This window comes from Chelmon rostratus, chromosome 9 (genome assembly GCF_017976325.1).
Source record: "Chelmon rostratus isolate fCheRos1 chromosome 9, fCheRos1.pri, whole genome shotgun sequence".
Lineage (NCBI taxonomy): Eukaryota > Metazoa > Chordata > Actinopteri > Chaetodontiformes > Chaetodontidae > Chelmon > Chelmon rostratus.
In genome coordinates this window covers 9,974,893-9,999,119 of record NC_055666.1, presented here as the reverse complement: position 1 = coordinate 9,999,119, position 24,227 = coordinate 9,974,893, and the positions used below count along the sequence as shown (strand labels likewise).

At 40.8% G+C, this 24,227-nt stretch overlaps 1 protein-coding gene across 4 annotated transcripts; it reads right to left on the bottom strand.

Moving 5' to 3' along the window:
* Nucleotides 1-12,704: 12,704 nt before the first annotated feature.
* Nucleotides 12,705-21,248, bottom strand: LOC121611463 (cytoplasmic polyadenylation element-binding protein 4-like). Of its 4 annotated transcripts, none has more exons than XM_041944033.1 (12): nt 21,141-21,248; nt 19,075-20,191; nt 18,852-18,950; nt 18,002-18,095; nt 16,303-16,353; nt 15,306-15,329; nt 14,717-14,893; nt 14,338-14,427; nt 14,105-14,223; nt 13,391-13,505; nt 13,121-13,302; nt 12,705-12,960 (listed from the first exon to the last, which is right to left on the bottom strand). In XM_041944033.1, exons 2-12 carry the CDS (start codon nt 20,134-20,136, stop codon nt 12,733-12,735), a joined length of 2,241 nt encoding a protein of 746 aa, XP_041799967.1. In that variant the 5' UTR covers nt 20,137-20,191; nt 21,141-21,248; the 3' UTR covers nt 12,705-12,732. The 4 variants fall into 4 exon arrangements, with proteins under 4 accessions (XP_041799967.1, XP_041799968.1, XP_041799969.1 ...); XM_041944034.1 differs by having other exon boundaries at nt 18,002-18,092; XM_041944035.1 differs by lacking the exon at nt 15,306-15,329.
* Nucleotides 21,249-24,227: the final 2,979 nt, after the last annotated feature.

The following is a 24,227-nucleotide window of genomic DNA, read 5'->3' as shown; positions in this document are numbered from 1 at the left end:
GGCCCAAATAGCTTGCTGCTGTCCACTGGTCTCAGCACTGGGAGAGTTCCTGCTGGGTTTGTCTCCCATTGTGGGGGAAGACACACAGGGGAAGTCACTGACAGAGCTGGTGCAACCTGACCATCCAAGTGTCTCCGTACAGAGCAGAGCAGCAGCAGACCAGAGAGCTAATGTCCTCGGCTCACACTGATCGCCCCAAACACCAATTAGCACTGCTCTCTCTTCCGCCTAGCTTCACCTGTATTAGTTCTGCTAGCAACAGTGTGGAGTACACACACACACATGCACACATAAATGCACACACACAGTTAAAATGTGTACAGTATGCAACTGTAATTCTTTGTTATCGTGAAAGTCAACACAAGTGCTCTTCTATAAAAATCCACACACATTTGGGGTAGCTAGATCATGAAAAAGAAGCTTTTACAGGCACCTTTTATCTATTCTCTATTATATTTACAAGATACAGAAAATTGTAACCATTGAACCATGTTGTCATGTGTGGAATATTCCTGAATACAAAATCTTGGTCCTTGGTCCACAACTTGGCATCTGACATGTGAAATATGGTCATTAACCTTCCACGCAATTTTTCAAAGTGAGATTTGCGTGTACTTTCCGGACATGCTTTATCATGCTGACAAACTAGTATGACACACTAACTACTGCTTCACACAGCAACCCACAGACTTTTTCGCCGTAGCAATCGCAGGCCAATCAAGACAGAATCAGTATTTCATTTTATAAACTACTTATAAAAAAGAGAGGGACAACCATGGACAGCTTCAAGGTAACTGATGTTTAATGTCGCTTTAAGTATAGGGTAAGATAGCTTACAGCTAAAAGTAAAATTAGCTCTCAAGCTGTTTTCCTAAACCTAAGAAGAGGAACTTATTCGGGGTGCATTTTGACCCGCATGCCCTTAGATGAGTGTTATGAAGCTGACACCCACCACTCCCAAAATCGTTTATGTACTGCAGCATGGTGGTTAGTGTGCTGTCTTCAACTGCAGTTCCATTTATTAATGCATGTGACTACACCGCTATACTTTGAAAAAACACATTTTGGACATCATAATAGTCAAAGACACAGAGAAGAAGACTATCATCAGTAGAAGCGGATTTTAGTTTAATTTTTAAGTTTAATCAGTGTCAGATAGTGAACTCCCACAAGGATCCATGGTGGGAATTGATTAGGTTTTTGCCTATATCTAACTTTTCCAGACATTGCCATACAAATGAAAGTTGAGACACAGGACCATAGTCTGGCACTATTACAATTTAAGTGAGGTAACAAAACAATTTGAAGGTGATCAGATGTGGTTTCTCATTACTGCCTCTTCAGGCCCCTCAGTGAGTGCAATCACAACTTCACGGCTGGTTGGTGGATCTGTCAGTCTGTCTGCCTGTACAGTAAATCCACATCTCACCAGAACAAATTACAGTCACGCAAATGTGAGTGTGATAAAGTATCTCTGAGTGTTAAAGTGTGTCAAACTTTTAAAACCGAACCCACATTTACTGCAAATCGAAAACCACAAAAAGATTTTCAGTAATATGACCTCACACATTTATCATTCAAAACCTTTTCCTGAATATGAACTGAGGCTTCATTCACACTTATGTATCTTTGAAATACATTAACAACCGGGAAATGTTAGTCATCGTGCGATTAAGATCATAGGTGAATATTACACATGCGACTACACTGAGTGTGTTGCTGCATGGTTATTTAGGTTGAGGAATGAGGAAATAACAGTAACACTCTTTCTCTACCACGTGAAAATATTGCAGCCATTACTACTGCATATGGACTATTGCTTCAATCCAATCCTACTGAACATTAATGAACATCGTTAGCCATAAAGAGAATATGTGTGCTACCACATGTAGACAGAACGCAAAGTCCATAAAATAAGCAACGTCCTTAGTTTCGTTTAGACCTGAATGGTATTTATGTTTTCAGTCTCTTACCCCCACACACACAAGCACGAGCACCATCTGCAGCGAGTGAGAGTGGCGCCCCTCTGCATGGCTTTGCCGGCTCCTCCGGGCAGAGTGATTACACTGTAGTGTAGCTACAAGCAGGTGATCCACAGCTAAAACATCATCTTTCCAAATCCACCTGGCCCTCAATTCTCCAGGCCTCTGGAGATGGTTTTACAAGTGACAGAAAGAATTCACAGTTACAACACACTAAAATATCCAATAATAACGGTACCTGGAAATCAGTGTCGTACCCTGATAAGAAAAGAGTAAAGACTTTAGAACTCATAACCTGATGCTAAGTACCACATTAGTATTAAACTTCCTCTGTTGCTGTTCATCTCTACAAATTACAAAGCATTAAATAAATCTATGTATAAAAGAAAATTTTAACTTAATTTTTGTGGTAAAGATAAATCTCGAGATTAAACATAATTGACAAAAATATAAATCTATTGAGGGTTGTTTCAGCTATAAGGGTTATTTGTTAGGTAATTTTGGCAAATTCTTGAATAAAATTAATTTCTTAGTCTGAAGTGAATACTGTATAATGGCCATTAAAATGAAGAGCAGCCTTCAAATTAACCTGTTTATAATCATAAGAAAACATTACCTATCAATTGCATATTCACAGTGATTGAGAAAAGGTTAAAGACAACATGAAACTCAGATCAAAGTGACACATCATTGTACTGTATTTGCACTGCTGTGTGTCTGGAAGAAAGCCTGGTTGGTTAATGTGTCTGTTCCCAGCAGATGCCACCAGAGCTGCAGGAGACACATTAGTTGAATACTTGACAGCAGTTTGCTCTTGGCTTGCAAAGTGATGCTGCCTGATAACTAAATTAAGGCTGATGAAACTCAACCTTCAAATTTCAACACCCTGAACTCTGTCTGGTAGAAAAAATAATTAAATGCTATTAAGGAGCTGGTGTTTATATAAAACACATGAGGCACCACAATCACACTGTGGTTTAGCAAAATGTGATGATGAAAATTCTTTCATTCTGTCAGGGAGGAAATGATATGAAGTGCTGAAACACACTTGCAAAAATTATCTGGCTGCTTCTGCTTACTTGTTTGGTCTAGTGTTAACATCAGAATAAACAAAAAAGAGAAGTTAAATCAAAACCTTATGTTAAACATTTAATAAGAGGGTGCATTTACCACGTTGTATTAGCTATATCAAGACTTATTTCTAATGGTCTAACAGCCCTGGGGATTTTAAGATTTTTTCAAACATTTTTTTTTCCTCTTTTAAAGCTATTCTAATACATATTTTTAATCACGCTAGAAGCTATGCTGCTACTACTGTTTAGCTACCTGCTAAACAGCAGTATGGTAGCATTGATACTGTGAGCATGTTAGCATGGTGATGTTACCATCTTAGTCAAAGCACCACTGTGCCTAAGTACGACCCAGCAGAGCCACTGGCATGACTGCAGACTCTTAGTCTCGTGTCAACAATGGATGAAATGACTATGTGTAATGGGACAGGGGGACCTGTGGTGACACTCCAACTGACAGTTATCATTGTACTTCGTACAGCCAGCTCTCTGGAGCATTTTAGCATATTTTCAGCCATTGTTTAGGTTTTACGGCCAGTAACTTAACTGTTTTGGTTCACTGCCATTGCTGTCACCAGTGTTGTTTCCAGACACAGCAGACAGCTGTTTTCAGCAAAAAGATCTGATAAAGCCACTGTGCACTACTGGCCCAGTGTCAAACAGCTGACGAGCAAAATTAACAACTAGCTGGTGAACATAGTGGAACAAAATACACAATTATTTCACTCAGGAGTTGGTGGAGACCAAAACAGAGCTAAAAGGAGAGTGAAAATTGGACTTTGGACAACATTATTAAACTCATCTATCCACTAGATAAAGATGTACACATCAGTAATCAAAGAAAGGAGAATCCAGCTATAGGCCATTTACATTTTGTTCACTCAATTTTGTTCTGTTGTCACATTCATATAGATATTGCAACAAGGGAAAAACAATCTGTCAATGTCAATGGAGACTTTGGATCTGCTGTTTGTGATGAAGACAGTGTGACTACTTGTCAGTGGAGGTTTAAGTACTTAAGTGAAAACGTTTGACCAAAATGACAGCACTTGATGATTTACTGAGTCAAAAACAAGTCATCGCATGAGCTCGCTTGCCTGCTGCTTATTTTGCTCTGTGCCCACAGGTGGCTGGCTCTGTTTAAAACTGTTTATCCTGTCAGAGTCTGCAGTGTAAGAACACAGCTCTGAAATCTGCTGACATAACCAGGTCTTTCACTGCCATTATCAGGTTTCTCACACTGAGCCATTTCAGTCAGGATGTGGTACAGTAGGTGTTAAAAGCTAATGATTCATCCATCATTATCGAAACACCACTATGCTGCTATGTAGGATGCCAGCATTTGAATAAATCCAGAATGGACTCCAACCTTAGAAACCTGCTTTGCAGCCAAAAAGAGGCTTCACATTTTACAGCTGCAACAACTCAAGGCAGATTTATATAAACAAGAATTCTCAGCTAGGCCCAAACAATACTTTGTACACACCATACTTTATTGCTTTACATTACATTTTATAGCTCAGTGTCTTTTACTGGTCTCCTCTCCTCCACTGATTCTGCTGACCAAGTTGTTTTCCAAGCAGGTCCTGTACAACAATACCAGCTTGTTTCAAGCTGCAAACATCCTCGGGCCTCTATCCATGTAAACAATGCAGCAAACCTCTGGTCAACAGGCTTCACAGTGTGGTCTAGAGGTACAGTTGCCACAGTCTGCCAGTCTCCTAGCAGACCACGGCTCTGATTAAAAGGCCTGTTTAACTGCTAATCACCATCCCAACAGCCATTTATCCTCAATGCTGTGAAAGCATATTCTATAAAGTGCCTGTTTACTGATTCAAAACCACCAGCTGTATTTGCTTCAGCCCACGAACGAAGATTTGTTTGTGAATCAGAAATAAAGCATCTTCTATTTTCTGTGTTGAAGCAAACTGAATCTAGCATGAGATGATTACATTACTCAGTATGTCCAAGCTGCTTGTGGTTGTATTATATGAAAGGAACTGATAAAATCATGTTCTTAAATAATGTGTTATTTAAATCAGCTGTGCAGTTTTTGCTGCAGACCTTTTAGAAAGCAACGAACCTGAGAGCACAACTCATCAAACTTGTTTTAAATAATAGGCCGCAGGTGCAGGTAAAACATGTTCCATTATAGTGACACAAGGATGAGGTGCTTTGTCATGATAAAAAAAAATTGTAAAAATCACATCAATGAATAGGTGCCAGGACAACACACATGTCTTAAACGCAATGAAAGTGAGTTATCTATGTGATAAGCCTGTTCAATAAACATTAAACGGTACAACACATTGGTCAGCGAAAATTAGTTGAAATTATCCTCAGCTCTTGTCAAATATGGGTCCTCTAACTATCTAACTGCAGTGCTTGTACACTGAACACCTCTCTGAACTTTAGTGAGAACTCTGATAAGGCTGCCATTTTTGAGTTCAGGGCAGAGAAGGATCAAATAAATAAAAGTCCTATAAACACAGAGGCAATGAGGCTTATCAATCTAAACATTAAGAAACAATTTAAAGCAAATTGTGCATGGTTTAACAGCAATTATTTTACAGTTAAACTAATCACAGCCATATGCTGCTCTCAAGCTGATTTACTAATATAAATCCTGATAAAAGGAGGAAACTTGAAACCTCTGCTGACAGAAAAAACACTGAAGCGTTTGCTCAGCATTTTCAGGTCAATACCATTATTTAATATTATTCACCATTTTGGTAACCACACAAGCTGCTAAATTAGGTTAGCTTTCAAGGCAAACTATATTCAATTTAGCCACAGGGGAATATTCTTGATTTCATATAATTCATAGAGGCACATAACGAGGTACTATTTGAAAGGTTAAACACGCAAGCAACAAATCTAATTGATTTACATTTATTAATTTCTTGATGTTACTTTAAAATTGTCTCATGACATTTCTGTGAGAGGGCAGTAAAAAAGAGTGAAAGTATAGACGTACACTGTGTTTTAACTGAGAACTACCACAGCAGACATTGATATCAGAGGAGGTGCTGCCCTCTGGTGGATAATTAAGTTTTACATCAGATAACATGTTCTATGAGTTAGTGGACTGCATTAATATGTATCAATAAACATATGACAGCTGTCGGGTAAAATACAAAACCAATTTGAATAAATGCTTTAGCACAGCAATTTGAATATGGACTCTTTTAATAAAACATATTTCCCACTGAACAATGTGTAAAAAATGTTCTATTTCACAAATACATTTTTTATGCAGATTGCTTTATGGTCTCACAGCACATTACCAGTTGAACCAAAAAAATGTGACTCATTGTATCACTGGTTTTCAACACTGCATGCTTCAGGAATAACATGTTTCCACCAATTCGAACTTTGATGTGGAGAAACACAGATGATGTCTTGGATAAAATACCTGCTATGGTTGTGGGCCATTTCAGAAAGTCAGTGCAGCTTCAGTTGGCATGGCTGAGGGCAGCCAGTCTCTGCCTGATGAGCTGGTTCTCCTCCAGCACCTTGGAGATATTCCTAATAACTGCAAGCTTGGCCTATCCAGGACAGGAGATGCATTCCCAGGAAAATAAAGAGGGAATACATAAACTTGGTAATCTGGTTCATGGGTACAGAGGATACAGTGTACATGTGTGTCTGCATGGTGGATGAGGAGGAGCAGATTCAGTGGTTTTATCAATAGGACCTTTCCAGGAAATCAATTTAATTTGTCATAGAAGGAAAAGCACAGGCAAAACATAATGATGGCTCTGTTCAATTCAAATGTCTCAATGAGCCATTAAAGTGTATGAAATGAAAGCCAGCCATCATTAGTTGTATAATCTATGCCTGTGCCTTTTCTACTGTGGCTTGTCAAAATATTTGCGAGAAAGGTCTGTGTTGCCAAAGTTTGCACTGGTTTTAACAGAACACATACTGACTATGATCCATATTGGCTAATATTCAAATACTGGTATTGAAGACCAGATGAAAGGTTAAATGAATGTTTCCCTAGTTATACATTATCAAAACCAATACTTATAATAAACAAGTTAACATCACACATATAAGTCATCCATCAAAGCTAATGAGTGGGCTCAACATAGTTTCTGACTATGACAAGTGGTTTAACTTAAACTGACTGTGGCAAACATCGTTAATGTTAACCTCGAAGATGCTGCCATAGAAGAAGATACACTGAACGGTCACAATAATGCTCATGTTTGGTGTGATGAGTGATCAGTGATGAATGAATGAGTCATCCAGGCACGTATAATCTCCACTGTCACAGAGAAAGCTCAACAGGGAGTTGGTCATCTTAAAATTAAGTTAGACCGTCAAATGTGTATACAGTAATGACTTGTTAGTTCTGAAGAGTATTAATGTACAACGGAACTGACATGTCACCATGTTTGTTTGTTATAAAGGAGAACCCAAAATCAGGTATGTAAAGTATACATTATGTGCATGGCTGACAGGAGAAAACTATGAACAAAAGAAAAACAGTACACTCATTTTGTAGAATGATTTTGGGTTCTCCTTTATAACAAACAAACATGGGGACATGTGTCAGCATTCACCATTGCACATAAGGTATACTTTGCATAGCGCTTACCTTTTCCTTCTGGTTTACTGCTTTGCTGGAGGGTACTTGGGAGAAAAAGAAAACGTCTCCACCAGCAGTGTCAGAATCAGTGCCAGCACCTGAAAACAACACTAAATGTGAAAACGAGGCCTCTGTTAACAGTGAAGTCTACCCACACAATATACAGTACTACTAGCTTACGTAGGCTTAGTTTTGCCAATTTTAATAAAGTGGTTCTGTGTATGTTATTTTATTGTCTAGCTAGCTACATTCTTGATCTTGATAACTTAAAACATGGTCACCCAATTTTGAGGTTTTGGCCTCTGGAAGCTGATCTGAAAAGGTTTGTGTGATATTAAATCTGTGTGGTTAATTTGAGGTGAAACTGATTTTAACTCTGGAGGTGGATACAATAACTGTTTAATGAAAACAATTTAATGCAATCCTGTGCGCAACACCACAAACAATAAAGGCCAAAAATTGAATAATACAATATAAAAAGTTTTACAACAGTAATTAGCTGCAGGAATACTGTACTGAATTGCAGTGGCTCCCAGTCTTTTAGCTTGTCCTAACAATGACGGAACAACTTATCTACATTTGACCTCAAATTACAGGTCATTAGTTATGAGCAGCCGAACCAAAGTGGGATTTCAGAAAAACATTGGTAAAAAACATAGTTTCTTCATCAAACATACTTACACTGACCATGCATTTTGATCAGCATCACTGTGAATGTAAGTGTTAGCCAAAGGGCTAATTTCAACCTCAAGGTTTCATGATAACCTCCAGGTTGGGAGCCACTGCCCTTTAGTGTATCATGTGCTTCCCTTACTGACTCCATCCAAGATAAACTGCTGTACATTTTGCTGGAATTAGTCTGTTCCACAGGCAACAATTACTGCTAGCTAACTAGCTAGTACTAGAACTTGCCTAACTAGCTAACTTAAGAGAACCTGTTAAGCTAACATTAACTGCAACATTACACTGTGCTCCTCTTCCTCCGCCCTCAGTTGTCTTGGTTTTATTAGCCACAGGTTCTAACATCCATCTTCTCTGTGTTTTCTCCTCCTTTGTGGCCTTCTTGTTGAGCTTTGGTAACTTGACTTTTAAAATGGAGCGAGTTTTTTCACCGGTAACGTTAGCCCGCTTGTTCCCGCGCTTGTTCCTCTGGGCCTGACAGGAAGGCTCGGTCTGGTCCATTATGTGCTCTGGTTGTGGTTCATCTCTTTGACCGGGGCCCTGCTGTGAGCCAAACCAGGGTACGTACTTTGTCCTCACCGGCGACATCTTTTTCTCTCTGAACTCCCCTTTACAGACCCAGTTGTGTTTACCTGAACCACCTGGCTGGACTGTTATTTCTCTGTGGTCCCGAATTGTGCTTGTAGTGCCGTCAGCCGGCAGGTGGCAGTATTGTCCGGATAATATGGCGTCAGAATTGCGGTTCGCGTGTCTGTGAGTCTCTTTGTAATAATCTCAAAATCTCTGTGTAAAATTGAATAGTTTTTCACTTGTTTAAATTTAATCTACAGGCCTGTCTAAAAAAAGCCACAAGTACGTTTACAGGCTGAGAAACAACAGCAGCTTTCCCAAGAAGCAGTGCAGGCGGAAGTATTCAGAATTATTAGTAAACTGTCCCTTTTAGCAACATATTATAGGATTTAATTATTATTGCTGATCCATTAATGTGTGAGTAGCGTTTTACTATTGTTTTTGATAAAAGTGGAGATCATTTTAAGTCACATTTACTGCAGCTTTATCTATAAGCAATGAATGTTGAATCTTAATTTGTAACCTAACTAGTAACCCATGCATATGTAGTGATGTAAAAAATACATACTCCTCTGAATTGTATTGATATTTAAGAATAGCATTAAGCTTGTTCTGAGAACAGTTTTAGATTGGGGACAAAGCCACGATTTGGAAGACCTCCCTGATGTGAGGAAGTTCAGTTCTGAGACTTCAGCCTCTTCATGTGAAATTCTGTTGATTGTAATAGGGCTTTATTGCCCATGTGAATTCTTCTCACTGAGAAAAAAAGGCTTTCACAGAGTAGAAATGGTTTTGTTGGGACAAAAGACATGAGGTTTAGGTGAGCTAAATAGCATCCACTAAGGCCTGAAATAAGCCTCAGCCTATAAATACCTCTGACCTGATTCAACTGAACCCACCAGCCAAAAAAAAGTGCTGTCACACAACAATGGCATCAGGTGTGACATTTACCAGAAAACCCTCAGGCGGCAAATCAATTAACAACGTCCTCTCAGAAAATACTGACACAAAGCAAAAAACTGTAATTCTTGTGAATCAGCATTAGGCATATAATTCTTCCTCACAGCCGTTTTATTCGTTCAACATCTCACATTACAAATACTTCAAATGTATGCATACAGTTACAAACAGTTGGCAGCAAATGAATATATGACATTAGATCTTTGTTTTACTTCAATACTACAAACCAACTATAAAAACTGACTTCTGTATTGTAGCGTAAATTAATCAGGGAGAAAATATAAAAATTGGAACTTACGTATAAATGTGAAATGACTTAATAAAAATCAAAATGATATCAGGTAAAAAAAAAAAGTTAATAAATATAACCTTCCCAGCATACAATTAAAAACTATTGAAATTTTGCAATCAAGTAATACTAACAGACATAATCAATATTCTTTTCATCTGAAAATGTGGAGCACAATACAGCAATTAGAAAAACTAGACACAACGAGTTTAACACATCACCCCAAAAATATAACAAAAATCTGATCAAAATGATAGTTATACATTTCAATTGAAAATATAGCAAATGCTAAATACATTATCGACCTAGTATATACAATGTTTTCAATCACAGTAGCATGGTAGTAGCAAAATAAGTAAATAAGCACAAAACTAATGTTTAAAAATAAATTCAGGTATAAATTACTTATTTTTTCTTGCAGACATCAGCATGAACAATAGGAAACAAATAATGTGTACATGACTGCATGGTTTATATGGGTTAAATGACTTACACTGCGGAGACTTGTTTCTGGAAAGAAGAAGTATTGCACATAATGGCTCAAAGTTAACTTGCAACATTAAATCACATTCAGGTTATGTCCCAAAGCATGCCACATCACAAAGGGGGTCAAGTGATCAAGTCTCCTCACCTATGTCCTACTGAGTGTCCTCTACATTACAAAAACGCATCCAAAGTGTTGTCACTGTGTAGATTGCATAAACATCATGTCTGTGTAAGGAAGGCAGACTCCATCATGTAAAGAGAGGCTACAAGAGAGGTGATCTCAAAGAGATAAGGAAAAGAAAGTTACAAAGGAAAAAGGAGATCTAGTGCATTACATTAGGTCCTGCATGAACACTAGCCATGTTATTTCTGTATTACATTATGCATGCCAAGAATAAGTAGAACTTACAGGCAGTCCCAGAAAGAGGATCTAAATACTCAAACAGCTGATATCCACTCTGGTGATAGAAGGGAAGTTTTCACATTGACCAAAGCCAAAACATTTACCCTATTGATAATCTTACTGACTACAGCTAGGAGAGAAATGTCAGAATATATTTTCAAGACTATCAAAATCAGTTTAGAAAGGTCTTGTCATGCCTTAGGATCCTGTAATTATGTTTATTAGGACAGAGGAGAATCCATATAAGACGGGCTAATGATAGCCTTATTTTTTTTTTTTTATCTACAGAATCACACCAATGCACCAGACAATTTTCAGATTTACCAGCACTTAAATATATAAAAGCTAATTGAAAATTATATTAATATCATTCATTTTCTTTTTTAAATTAAGTTTACCATAAATGCAGATCTCTTAGTAACAAAGGTACAAAATTATTTTTCACCAAGTGAAAAAAATGAGGTATTGCAAAAGGAGTTCTCCCATCTGTGAAAAATGTGCCTAAAATGACTATTGAAAAAAATATTTAGAAAAGTAGTGCATAATAAATGTATATATGTTCATGACAAAATAATCAGCTATAAAACACTGTACAAAAATCAGCAGGCCATGTATAAAATAATATCTTTATCTCTGTGACAGCAAATTCTAGCTACTACCATATCCAACCACAACACTTGTGATAGAAGCTCCAGTCATGGTAGAGCGTGCAGTGGTGCACCATGAGGACAGCTCAGGGAGACTGGTCTGTGCATTCCCATTTGTTTGTACTACATTAGCATGTCAGCTTCCAGTGCTAATATCCCTGACAATATAAAGTGAGCAAATACTACTGCCAATACCTGAGCCCTGAGGGCTGTGTCTTTATTAGCCGACACCCACAAACCGAAACTCCAGACTACTCAGCCTGTCCTCCGCCGTACGGCAAGAGGACACAACATTATCCTGAAAACCCTCAGATCAACATCTGCTTTTGATGATGTGTTTTAGGCCAATCTTTGGTTTGCCCTTTCTGGTTACAAAGTGTCGACTTTTAAACCAAGACCTAAAAACGCATGCCAGCAATCGTTACAAATCAAGCATGTGTGTCAGACTGAGGGGAGATTTTGTTTTTTGTGACGTGGCCTGATGCTATACACTGAGCTTCTTAAAAAAACTCAATCGTCCGACCATCTGAAACGGTGTTCCTCCTCTGTTCAACCCAACCATTTGCACTCCTCAACCTTTGGTAAATGGTACAGTTGTTCTCTAATCCTGCAAGCAAAAAGTAAGAAAATGCACCCTTCTTAAACTCAACTTCCATAGTTAGTATACTGATTTAGGTATGATGAACCTCACTTAAATTTTATGTTACTCTTGACAACAAATGTAAGCAGCTTTGCCAGCTAACACGAAAAGAAAGTACAGTCAAGTCAGAAAACATCTAAATCCAAATCTAATGCATCCATATGCTCATGCACACTTAAAGTCAAAACATAAATGGGATTTCACTCTCTTCTTAGCATTTACTTCTTTTAGAAGGCCGAATTAAAAATAAAATAAAAAATAAATTAAGTTTGTTTTTGTTTGTTTTTTTTAATTTAAAAGAAAAGTGCATTTATTTTTCTTATCGTAGCCCGTACCCCTTCCCTAACTACCCCTTCCTCTCAGTCCCTCCCCGATCCTGCGTTGTCTCCCTCCCCTGCCCTCTCGCCTCAGTTCCAGCGAAAGGAGATGTGTCGTGGTCGGTCCCCTCCCTCCTTCACCAGCGGCTTGTGGAACTCGCGGCCGGCCCGAGAGTGGATGGCTGCCCAGCAATACTCACAGTAGTACTGCAGACAGGTCACGTTGGCGCAGAAGAAAGGAGCAAACTTCCCCCCACAGCGGGTGCCCTGGCACTCATCACACAGCTGGTCGTCCAGGACATATGGCTTCACTTCCACCTGAGAACGAGAGACGAAATGGATGACAGGAAAACTGTTAAAATGGAGGTCGAGGAAAAACTCCAACGCACGCACAGCAGCCTGCCAGATAGGTAGGAATTAATATTTCATGAACATCCACGCTTCGTTTTTAAAACCTGCAAACATCGGATGCACTCACCCGTTTATCTATCTCCCCGTGCTGCAGTTGAACAAATCGGGCACTAATGGCTGCAATGTAGCTTTGCTGATTGGAGAAGGCTACTCGCCCCGCCCCTTTTGGATACTTTAGTTCAGGGTCTGTGTCAATCCCAGCGTAACATACTCCCCCATACAGACGGTCCATGATCATGGCAAGCTCCACTGGAAAAGCCACACACAACGCAAAGTTAATGTGATCAAAACAGTTTCAGTGTGCAACACATTTAGGCATCACCAGACACACACACACCTGCACGCAGGGGACGAGGGACACCTCCTACAAAGATCGTTTTCCTCGGGTCCAATGGCTGAGAGCCGTCCATTACAAAGTCACTGTCATTTAGGTTCCAGGGCCGGATCTGGACCTACAAAAACCAATATACAGAAAACCTTAATGCCCTCTCAATCAAACGCTACTGCTTTGTGAGCAAGATACATCCTGGAGTGTGATAAGGAAAGCAGCTTGCTGCTTATATAATGTGGATTAACACATTTCTTCAGTTCACCCCTGGAGTGAAATACTGTAGCTGTACCCACGAAGGGGTCACCATTTATACATTTGTGTCCTTCTGTACTGTGGGGCAGGATACTGCAATATCTACTGTACGTATATAACTGAAGGAATGAACTGACCAAACAAACATTCCACATAAAATGCGCTTACAATAGCTCTTGATTACTTGTATCTCACATGGTTATCAGTCCATTTTGAAAATGAGCAGTACGCAAAACCTACACACCTGTTCTATCTGCCAACTCTGATGGATTATCACAGTAAAGTCCTCATTTGGCCACAAATGCAGCTGTACTGAACTTTCCAGTTTTCGGAGATTCAGTGATCAGATACACTAAAACAAACACCACCTGTGCGAGGCTATAAATCTAACATTTGTGTTAGTGTTGTTGTCTTGTTGGGCAAGATGGATAGCATGCATATAGCAGCTAAACAGAAGAACACACTCACAGGCTTGTCTTTGATGGTGGGACTGGAGACACACAGGTACAGCTTGCCGTCCTCCTGAATGCAGGCATCAATCAGGGCCTGAACAGAGCTCTCGTCTTGAAACAGCAGGAATGCATATCCTGGAAAGGATGGACATGTTGAAGAATGAGTGTGCACATCTGAGAAACTACAGTAGTATGCAGTATGAGTCAACACATTGGCTAGAACGGTCATGTTCAACTGGTTTGACTGACCTTTTGGTGGAAAATAGGACTTGCTCTCTGCCTTATGGGGCCAGTCAACAAACAAGTGACCAAATCGGCGGAAACTGGCAGTGATTTCATCTGAAAAAGAGAACTCAGTTAGGAAATTAATCAGTATTGGTATTTAGTGCTCAAAGCCAAATTGGATGTTGTGTTTCATACACAGTTTAACTAAATGGAGGCACTAGAATTTGTGATATTACCACATTTACATCATTTTCTGTCAAAAAAACATACAAAACTTGCCATAGAACACAAAAAAAGAACAAAGTTCAACACTATAGGTTAGTCATAGTTTTTGACCTGCGACAACGTAGACTGGAAAACAGGAGCTAGAAGAGCATCCTCTGCAGCTGTGACATGTCTCTACCTTCATCTATGTCCGGGGGCAGCCCTCCAACAAACACCTTGCGAGAATATCGCTCCACGCGTTCACCGTTGAGATGGGGGAAGCAGTGGGCTGAACCAAGGCCAGCAAGCCCCTGGTCACCTGACTCGTCCTCTCCAAAGGAGCGCTCGTCCTCCATGGGGAACAGAGACGAGTGGCCTGGCGGAGAGAATGATCTGGATTACACATATTGGTTCACCACAAGTCAGGCTGAACCACAATGCTGTTTTGAGACTGTATTAATACTACAATGAACAAGGCATTTGATTAGATGTAAATAAATCAAATAAAGTCAAGAAACACATAGAAAAGCAGCCACGAGTGCTATTTTTGATGGCACAGTTTGAAAGCATGAGCATTATCACTACTAGGTCTTAGCTAGCAACCTTGGAAGGCTTTCACATCGTACGGAAAAAGGGGCTTAAACCCTGACAATATTCAAGGCACAATAATCAGTGACAGTGAACAGGCAAGCGGACAAACACAGAAGCAAAACCACAAAGTCATTATTTCAGGGCCCATTACTGCTTTTTAAATAATGAAGAAAACAAGACACAATCACAAGCTTTACCTCGTCTTCTGCCATAACTTCTCGCTGCATGTAAAACAACACAAAACACTCTTGAAATGGCTTTTTTTAAATTTATTTTCATAAAAAAGGCACACAATAAAAACAACAAGTACAACACTGCCAGGGCTTGAAATTAATTTGTTGGATCACTGGCCAACATGGTCACTGTATTTTAAAGTTACAGCCATTTAGAATTCCCACTAACCAAAATGCTTTTCATTAAATAGAAATACATATACCTTTAGAATAAACTGCAGCCAAAAGTGCTAACAATAAATATATGTGCTGCATAAACAAGAGGGAGTTGAAAGCATTCATCATATAACATGGCATGTAATTGTCCCCCAGAGTAATCAAATGCCTCATTAATCACTTCTGCATGTAAAATGAAGGTGACCTGCATTTTCTTGTGCTACATGTTCAGTAACTCCACATATGACTGAAGAAACGCTGCGTGAATCAACGTCTTCGAAAATAAAATGCTCATCATTATGCATGGAAAAACTGATGACTGGATTTTCGTTACCACCACAAACTTAAATATGATTACAAAAGTACATCATCTGCCTTTGACAGCGTGTTTGTGGTATCATTTATTCACTCTTTCCTGTCTCTGAACGTTCCTGACAACACTGTTATTTTCCCGTTCGAAGAAGCCAGTCTGCTCTGGTCTGGTCTCCTTTCAGCGAGCCATTCTGGACGTGTGCTACAGTGACTATCAAAGCAGTTTTGAAAGGTATAAAACAAGTGACATGTCTTGAGTCATTTTATGTTTTTACCACTTGTTTCATGGTGCATGGTTATGACATCCAGAGGTTTCTCTTTGGTTGTTTATTCAATGTGAGCAAAATCCATTCAACTCCATTTAAATGGCAATGAAGTTCTGCGTTTTCACTTGGATTCTTAAAGAATTTTTTATCTGCATTTGACAGACAGTAATTACAAGCCCTGACTTCTGCTACAGCATTGTGCATTTGCATGCATGTCATTTACATACCATTCATAGGTAGAGGCCCGTCTCCACCCTGGTGAGAGAAGCTGTAGCGTCCTACATGACAAAAAGAGGAGAAGCCTCAGACAACATGTCATGAAATGATTGCCAGCAGGAGTAATATCACAATAATTTCCCTTATGCACAAATTGCTCCCCAAGCCATTGCCATTGTGTGGAATAGTTGAGACAACGTGTTCTGTGTCTCAACTAATGCCTCAAATGTAGTTCAGGTTATTCTTAGATATAAACCAAATTGCGCATTAGTGTAAATTATATGCAAGAAAAATAGTGGAATCAGCCCAGGAATGCGTGTTAGAGTCAACAACTGAACAAATTATAAACAATTTTCTTTTATTATTAATGAGGAAGCCGGCTTGTAAAATTAGTGATGGAAAATACCCTCATGACAAATGGCAAGGCAGCTGCCATTTGTCATAAACAAGAAGTTTAAAAAAAAATGCACGAGTTGGCCCAGATTAGCACCAGCAGAGCTGGCTGTGATGGAAAAAGGGTTCATTTAAGATTGACTGCAACAAATCTGAAGTGAAATGTTTTATTAATGAGAGAGTTAGTTGAGATCAAAGAGTCGCTACAGCAAAAATGCTGCAGGTGATTGTTTTCATGAATTATGGAGAGTGAGACAGGAAAGTACTGTGATGTATGACAGAACTGTAACCCAACTAAGTGGGTCTCATTCATGATATGTGCACACACCTCTGATCATACTTTTGATACTTCACTTTGAGAATTATAACCATCCTTTCCCACAAAAATAGACACTGGACAAAAGAAGCCATATTTCTTAAATGTAAGGGCTTTTAAGTAACGCTGCCATCAAAATACAAATTTGCCTAAGTAAAGCACTCTAAAATGGGCAAAACCCATTCTGAAAAATGTATATAAAATCAGTAACTATCTGATCAAAGAATCTATCCAGACATGCAAATGTCAGCGTTTGGTGCTTTTTGATACTCACTGTGAAACACACATTATGCTTTGTACTAAAGAAGTACTGATGTTCAACATCCATCGATGCTTATGCTGCATTTAAATCACATTCTATTGAAATTAAGAGGGAAAAATTATATACAGGGAGATATCTCACCATTGTTCAATACTAAATCCAATATATCATACATTTTCAGCCCTTGCATGAAAGGTCGATTATGCAGCGTACCCTACAGGACAGACAAGAATTTTTAAAAATGTAACATCTAATACCTAGAGCAGCTTAGCTAACCGAAATATTTCTCAAGAACCATATTGAAAAATCTGGAATGATGCCAAGCCCCACAAGAACACGGCATGAAATATAAATATGGTGAAGCTTAAGAGTTTTTACTTTTATCAGTGCCATTAGTGTGTTAGTTATGTGATACTGTGAAGCAAAGCCAAAGTCACATGACAACACATGCATCTGCATTAACAAAGAAGTGCTATCACAAGGACACACTCACTAAAACTGACTGAAAGACAAAACAATGTATTAGTTTGACAAAACTTCAACAAACACTATGAGCATCACCAAACTGGTATCTACCACATTTCTGTTGTTTTGCTAATCCACAATCAGCTGTCAAATTGTGAAAATACCACTCAATTTCTACTTGATGTCAAATACATGAAATAAACGCTTGTATTTATCTACAGTCTGCAGTGAGAAAAACTATCCTTTCCTCGCTATTGTTAGTGTGGGAACCAACCTTTCAAGGAATCCTGCTCAGCCCTCATAATGTCAATCAGAGAGTTCTCCAGAGAGTGCATGCTGAAACCATCAAAGGACCGTGTTCTCTCCTGCTGAAAGAGAGGAAGACAACAATTAGCGTCCTCACTTCCCACATCGCCGTCTAAAGCAGCACAAGCTGCAAGAGCCCTGACAAAGTTTGCTATGACGCCAATAGCTAATGAAAAACTGCAGAGAGTGTCCCTATCACAGAAAATGGAGCCCAGAGCATGTTACACAAATCACATCTTTCCACTGTATTTGACAGCATCACTTGAAGAGCTAAAAAATGCATCCTTCCATTTTGCAGCAATACAAATTCTAAATGAATAGCCTAAGGTAAAAAGATAGATTGCCATTTGAAACAATTAAAAAAACACTATGATGAGTAATGCATAACACGAGCGAGGCTGCTTCACTGTATCTAAATGAGTTGAGAGCACACGGAGCTGCAGTAAAACACAAGACTTCTCAAATCAGGACAAGAGGAAGGCCATGTGATTAGAGCAGATGATAAGACTGCTCTCGTTCACTGAAATGATCTAGATAAGACTTCAGACACAAAACACGCACAATAAGTTTCAATTCATCCGTTTAGTTGGCACAGTTGTCACATTTTCTGCTTTGCTCAATGGCTTATTTGTTGATTTTGATACAGATGAGTGTGTTTAATAGGATTAACTTCATTTGACCCTGAAGGACACGCTGGCAATATTTACAATTTGCTGTCATGTAGCACCACAGCCCAAGTCTATTGCCACTTTCAAGTGAATGTCAATTCTGAGTATTTCCCTAAACACCAACTTGAGTTTTACCTATGATAAGCTCACCTGGAACGGGTAGACACTGTCGCTGCGGCTCATACTGTCCTCCACCCAGGCCTTGTGATTGAAGGCAGAGTTATTTCTGGGGAACTTCTGAGAGGGAACCTGTAGGACAGTTGGATGAGTTTAAGACATGTCTCCTGGCCAAAAGTATTGTGCACCATCATATCCATTAATGCAACGATCTACTGAGATTTATTATGAGATGAACTGTGAGAATCTCATCTACCTGGTTGTTAGGAAAGGACTTCTTCAGCGGGGAGATTGAGTTAAGACCCGTCATCCCTCCACCTACCCCCCGCCTGTACTCTCGAACCCCCTGTGTGCCACCCCAGCCACCGTACCCACCGGGGCTCCAGGAGGTGGATGTGGGAGTGGAGGGGCTCTGGTAGCTTCCCCAAGGTGAAGGGGGTTTGCTCTGGGCAGGAGCGAGGTGGGGCAGCTGGGTGAACGGTCCAGTGCGATGGGGATGAGGAGGAAAGGAGGGCTGGGGTGGGTGGGGGCTAGCTGGGGAGCGCCGGTGCTGCTGAGGAACCCCCTGACCATGAGGGTGGTAGTGCTGGGGGTGAGGTGTGGGTGGGTGGTGCTGGGAGACTGGTCCAATCTGCGGGGAAAAACTACCTCCTGCTCCAAAGCCAGGCCCGGCGTGGTGGGAGAAGTTCTGGAACAGCAGGGGAGGTCCATTGGCATTTGAGCCAGCTGGGCCAAAGAACCCGACATCTTCCCCTACCACTGGAGACTGGGTGGATGGGACAGCAGGAGACCAGTTGTTAAAACTGGTCAACGAGGATGACGAGGAGGTGGATTGTGCACAGCTCGTACCCATTCCCAGGCTGTCTTGGTAGTCGAACCCGCTTAGCACCGGGGACTCAATCCTGAGCTTCTCCTTCCCACCACTGCTCTCCAAAGAGCCCTTCTCCAATGAGCCGTCTTCAGGAAGAGCTCCCTCAATCTCTCCTAGGCCTCCCCCAGCCTCCTGCTGGCCAGGAGACAGGGCCTGGGGTTGGGCCTGGACCTGAGACTTCTCTTGCATGTCCTGGAGGTCCAAGGCCTTGGACTTGTCTGACTCCAGAATCTCATCTTGCATGTTACTGTGTTGGGCTACAGCAGGGAACAGCCAAGCACTGCCCCCATTGGTGGAGCAGGTGTTGTTTACGAAGGAAGGGGGGCTGGGGGGGTTGGAGGGGTGGTGAGGGTGCTGGGGTTGGAGGTGAGGAGGGATCCTTACAGGGAAAGCAGATTTGTTACCGCTGCTGTTCTTCACCAGAACTCCAAACCCGTAGTCCCCCATTTAGGACACCCAGTAAATCTTCAATTCACTTTTGGCTTTCACCGTCTTCTTTATCCTAAAATGTAGGGGGGACAGGGAGGGGTAGGAAGGGGTGACATTAAGGCTGTTACACCTCAACTTACTCTGGCTTATGAAAAAACAAACAAACAAATCCAAAAAGCAAGCCTCGCCAAAGCCAGAGAGCGTGCCTGGGCTGCACCCTGTCTGGTCTTGTGATGCAATCAATGAGATTACGTTAAATCATTGACTCGCTTGGCCATGGGAGGCCTGGATGAAATATAACACTCGAATAGCAGGCAGGCAACCACAGAAAACACCCTGCCTAACCAGCGTAGGCAGCTAACAGTCCGGGCTGGTGAGGCTGACGTCTCCAAAGGTCGTTACGCAGCTAGCAGCAAGCTAACAGCTGCTCCGCCACCTTCCATGTGCCCTATTAATCATGCAGATCCCAGCAGTCATTTTTAAAGTGCGTTTATACATTACAGTGCATCCGTGAACGCTCGGGCGCTGTGGTGGCTCGCAGCAGGGACACTTACCGAATAATCTTCCCTTTTCAGCAATGACCTCCTCATACGCAACCATTTAAATACAGGAAAATGTTGATGACGTCTCCTGTCTGTTCTGAATCTAGGGTAGTTCCCTTCAGCAAGCCGCTAGGCTAGGATAATAGCCGATACCGCAGAGACGCTTTAGCATATTGCAAACCAGCCGGGAAGCGACAAACGAATTCAGCGGCTACAACGACCCTCGAATGTCCACTAACGTACACGACACCCTTATCAGCGACAACACGGCGGAATTTTCTAGCACACGACTAGCTAATTGGAAATGGTGTATGGCTCTTTAGACGACCTCGTCTGTTTCGTGTCCTGTATGTTCAATGTCACACAGCCTACCAATCCTTGTCATCATTTTTACATCTCGAAATACCGTAACGCAACCTCGACCGCCGTTGAAACGCATCGAGAAACATATGTATTTGGTAATGTGTCGGGCATAGCTACCTTCAGTTCGGCGTCATGACCTTATCGTTTTGATGTTGCCATATTTTAGCGTTTTCCCTTTTTCTGCATTTCCTAGGCAGCCGGTGTAAATGGTCTCCTCTCTCTTCTAGATGACAGCTGGACCAGTCGGGAGACACTTCCGTCTACAAGCCCCGCCCTCGTCATAATCCACCAGCCACTGTGTGTCAGGATTTCCCCGTAAAGCCCCGCCCACTTATTCCTGAAATCTGACATGTGATTGGGTGATTACCCTGATGTCCGCCCACAGCACCCCTTCTCAATGAATGGCACATGCACCCAAGTCGTTCTCCTCCCAAATAAGGGTGCCTTGAAATCAATGGGAGGAGTTGCTCCAAGGGAAATACATAAAATTTCTGTCTAAACCCTCAACCAAGACCAAAACAAGATATTTTAATGTAAGAGTAGTGTGAGCCAGTAAAACACAAAGGGTTAAAGTCCAAGGGCCAGTATTTGCAACCGTTCTAAATACAGATGAGTAAATTTGGCTAAGCAAATGTTTATTTCCTCCACCTCAGCCTGTAGCAGTTGTTAAGGTGGCAGGTCAGGCAGGCCTGGAAAAAGCAAAAAAAGCAAAGGGATAGATAGATAGATAGATAGATAGATAGATAGATAGATAGATAGATAGATAGATAGATAGGATTTTGTTTGATATAACATTTTGCTTTGGCCTGTTATAACCCAAGGCCAAAGCAAAATGCTGCGTAGCAATCTCATTAAAATAAGCTGCTGCTATTTTAAGCACATGATCGAGCTAGAGAGCTTGATTAATTTTACTTTGGTCAGATCTGTGCTGTGATCTGTTCATACCACCATATTATACCTTCACTTAGTAGAATGTAAGTGACATCTGTATGTGGCAATGTGGTCTTCCTCATCTGACGTCTAGCTGCAAGTCAGAACTTGACATAGATGTGCTTTTCCCTTTGCTAAAGCCAATTCATTAAAACCGTAATGATCATTCACCGGGAGAGGAAAGCGTATCCTTTTCAACAGAAGTGCTCCTGCTAGATTTGCACTTTCCATTACTCAAGTGGGAGTAAAATCACTTGTGTTAAAGCTACTTAAACAACCGTTCTCGTAAAGCTAATTGTGGTCACTATAAAAGGAAATATGTGGGGCCCTCACTGAATCCATATTAATATGAATACTCAAACAATAAATTCCTGTGCAGCTCAGTTATGCTGTTGTGGCTGGTGACCAGTTTATGTCGGACAACATTTGAAATTGTTGCCTTATTAAGGAAAGGAGTTTCAAAGAACTACCTCATGTGCCATAACACAGCAACTGTAGACTGCTGGATGAGCTTTTTATTATTATTTTTTTCTAAAAACAGTTAGTTAAATCTGTCATCACAATGAACCTGCAGATAAAGGTGGGCTTACTGGTTTGACAATGTACTCAAAAAGGCAAAAAAGGACCTGAAAGAGTGACCCAAATTCAGTTACTTTCCACCCCAGTCTTTCAGAGTATTATTTTCTGCTTACTTGTTGAGTTGGTCTTGTTAACTCCAGTCCCCCAAGGCAGACCCACCCTTCATTTGTATCCTGTAGTAGTAGCACACATAACCCCACCCCACTCCCATGTGCTGCAGGGCCTGTTGGGGTGGTTTAACAACACAACACTGTGTCTTGATCTTCTGGTTTCTTCTTGAAAATAACAGACTGCTAATCCCAGGTTTCTGGTTTGCTACTTTCAGGCCAGTATCTACCAACCAAGTGAACCATTGGTTGCTAATGCCACTCTATTGACTTAATACAACGGGGATATGCACAGTGTGTGCACGTGTAAGGTTGTGTGTTCAGATGTGTGCTGAGCTCCACCATCTTGTGTAAGCTGCTGCCTGCTATAGGTCTTTTGAGGCTGACAGTAACTCGAGCACAGCGAGTTGTGTCAGCGTTTTCTTCCCTGAGAGCAACACACTCTGTATTCCCCTGTGAAACTGAGCCTTGCTGCTGAGGTTCCACTTATTTTATGCAGCTAAACTGGTAGGCATGATTATTCATCACACAGTATATTCATTCTTTGTTGTACCAACCAAAGTTAGATACAGGATATTTATCTTTCTGGGGCCAAACAGTAGACAGAAGTGGGGTGCACCCATTCACCCGAGATGGTTCCTAAATGATTCATCCATGGAACTTAGGCACCCAGTCATTAATTCATTAGTTCACACTGGAGCCCAGGATAGATGTTCACAAAGCACCCACGGCTGACTATCTCAGGTTTCTCTGCTCAAAGACGCAGTCTCACTCCCTCTCTTTCTGCTGCTGCTCAGCCTCCTCTCAGATGTGATCAGTACTGCCTCCATATTGATAGGGCTCTGTTGCCATACCAACATGCAAGCTGGGAGATTTCTGGTCCAGCCAGGAGCCCATTGTTTGGCCAGGAGGTCATTCATCTCAGACTCCATGTATTGTTGCAAGCTGAGTGTGACACAGCATAATTTCTCCCACATACTGTAGTCCTAGTGAATGTAGCACACCGCACCCTGTGGCCTCGCTTATCAGCACCCTGACTATACTGTGACACCAACCGCGTGCAGAAAACAGTGTCAGCATACTGTTTAGTGTTGGCAAGTAGCTCACACTACCTTTTCCAATTATGGGCAGGGAAGAAAAAAAATTACAATGCAATGGCTGATTTAGTGCAGCAGTTATATTATAAGGTAGACTTTATTAATCCCCAGCTGGGGATAATACATTATTCTTTAGTGTAATAATGATGCCAACATATTTGGAAATTAGTAAGTAACATGCAGTCATTCCGACAGTGTCTTTTCTGTTTAAACAAGCAAAGTTGTAGTTGAAGACACAATTTTTGCTTTTCATCAAATGTATAATCAGGTTTAAGGGCACTCCAGTCATTTTGTTTTCTGGGTCAAAGATTTCCTATAATGCAACATGAAAGTTTTTCATTAGATCCACCTTTTTTTCATGCCCTGCAACTCCAGTTTGTATCTGTTAAGAATTGTAAGTCTCAAGCTAAGATGTCCCTTATGACATCATCAGGGTCATTTTTTAAACTTTGGAAGGATCCACCAGAGCCACCGAGGAGTACTTGTAATGA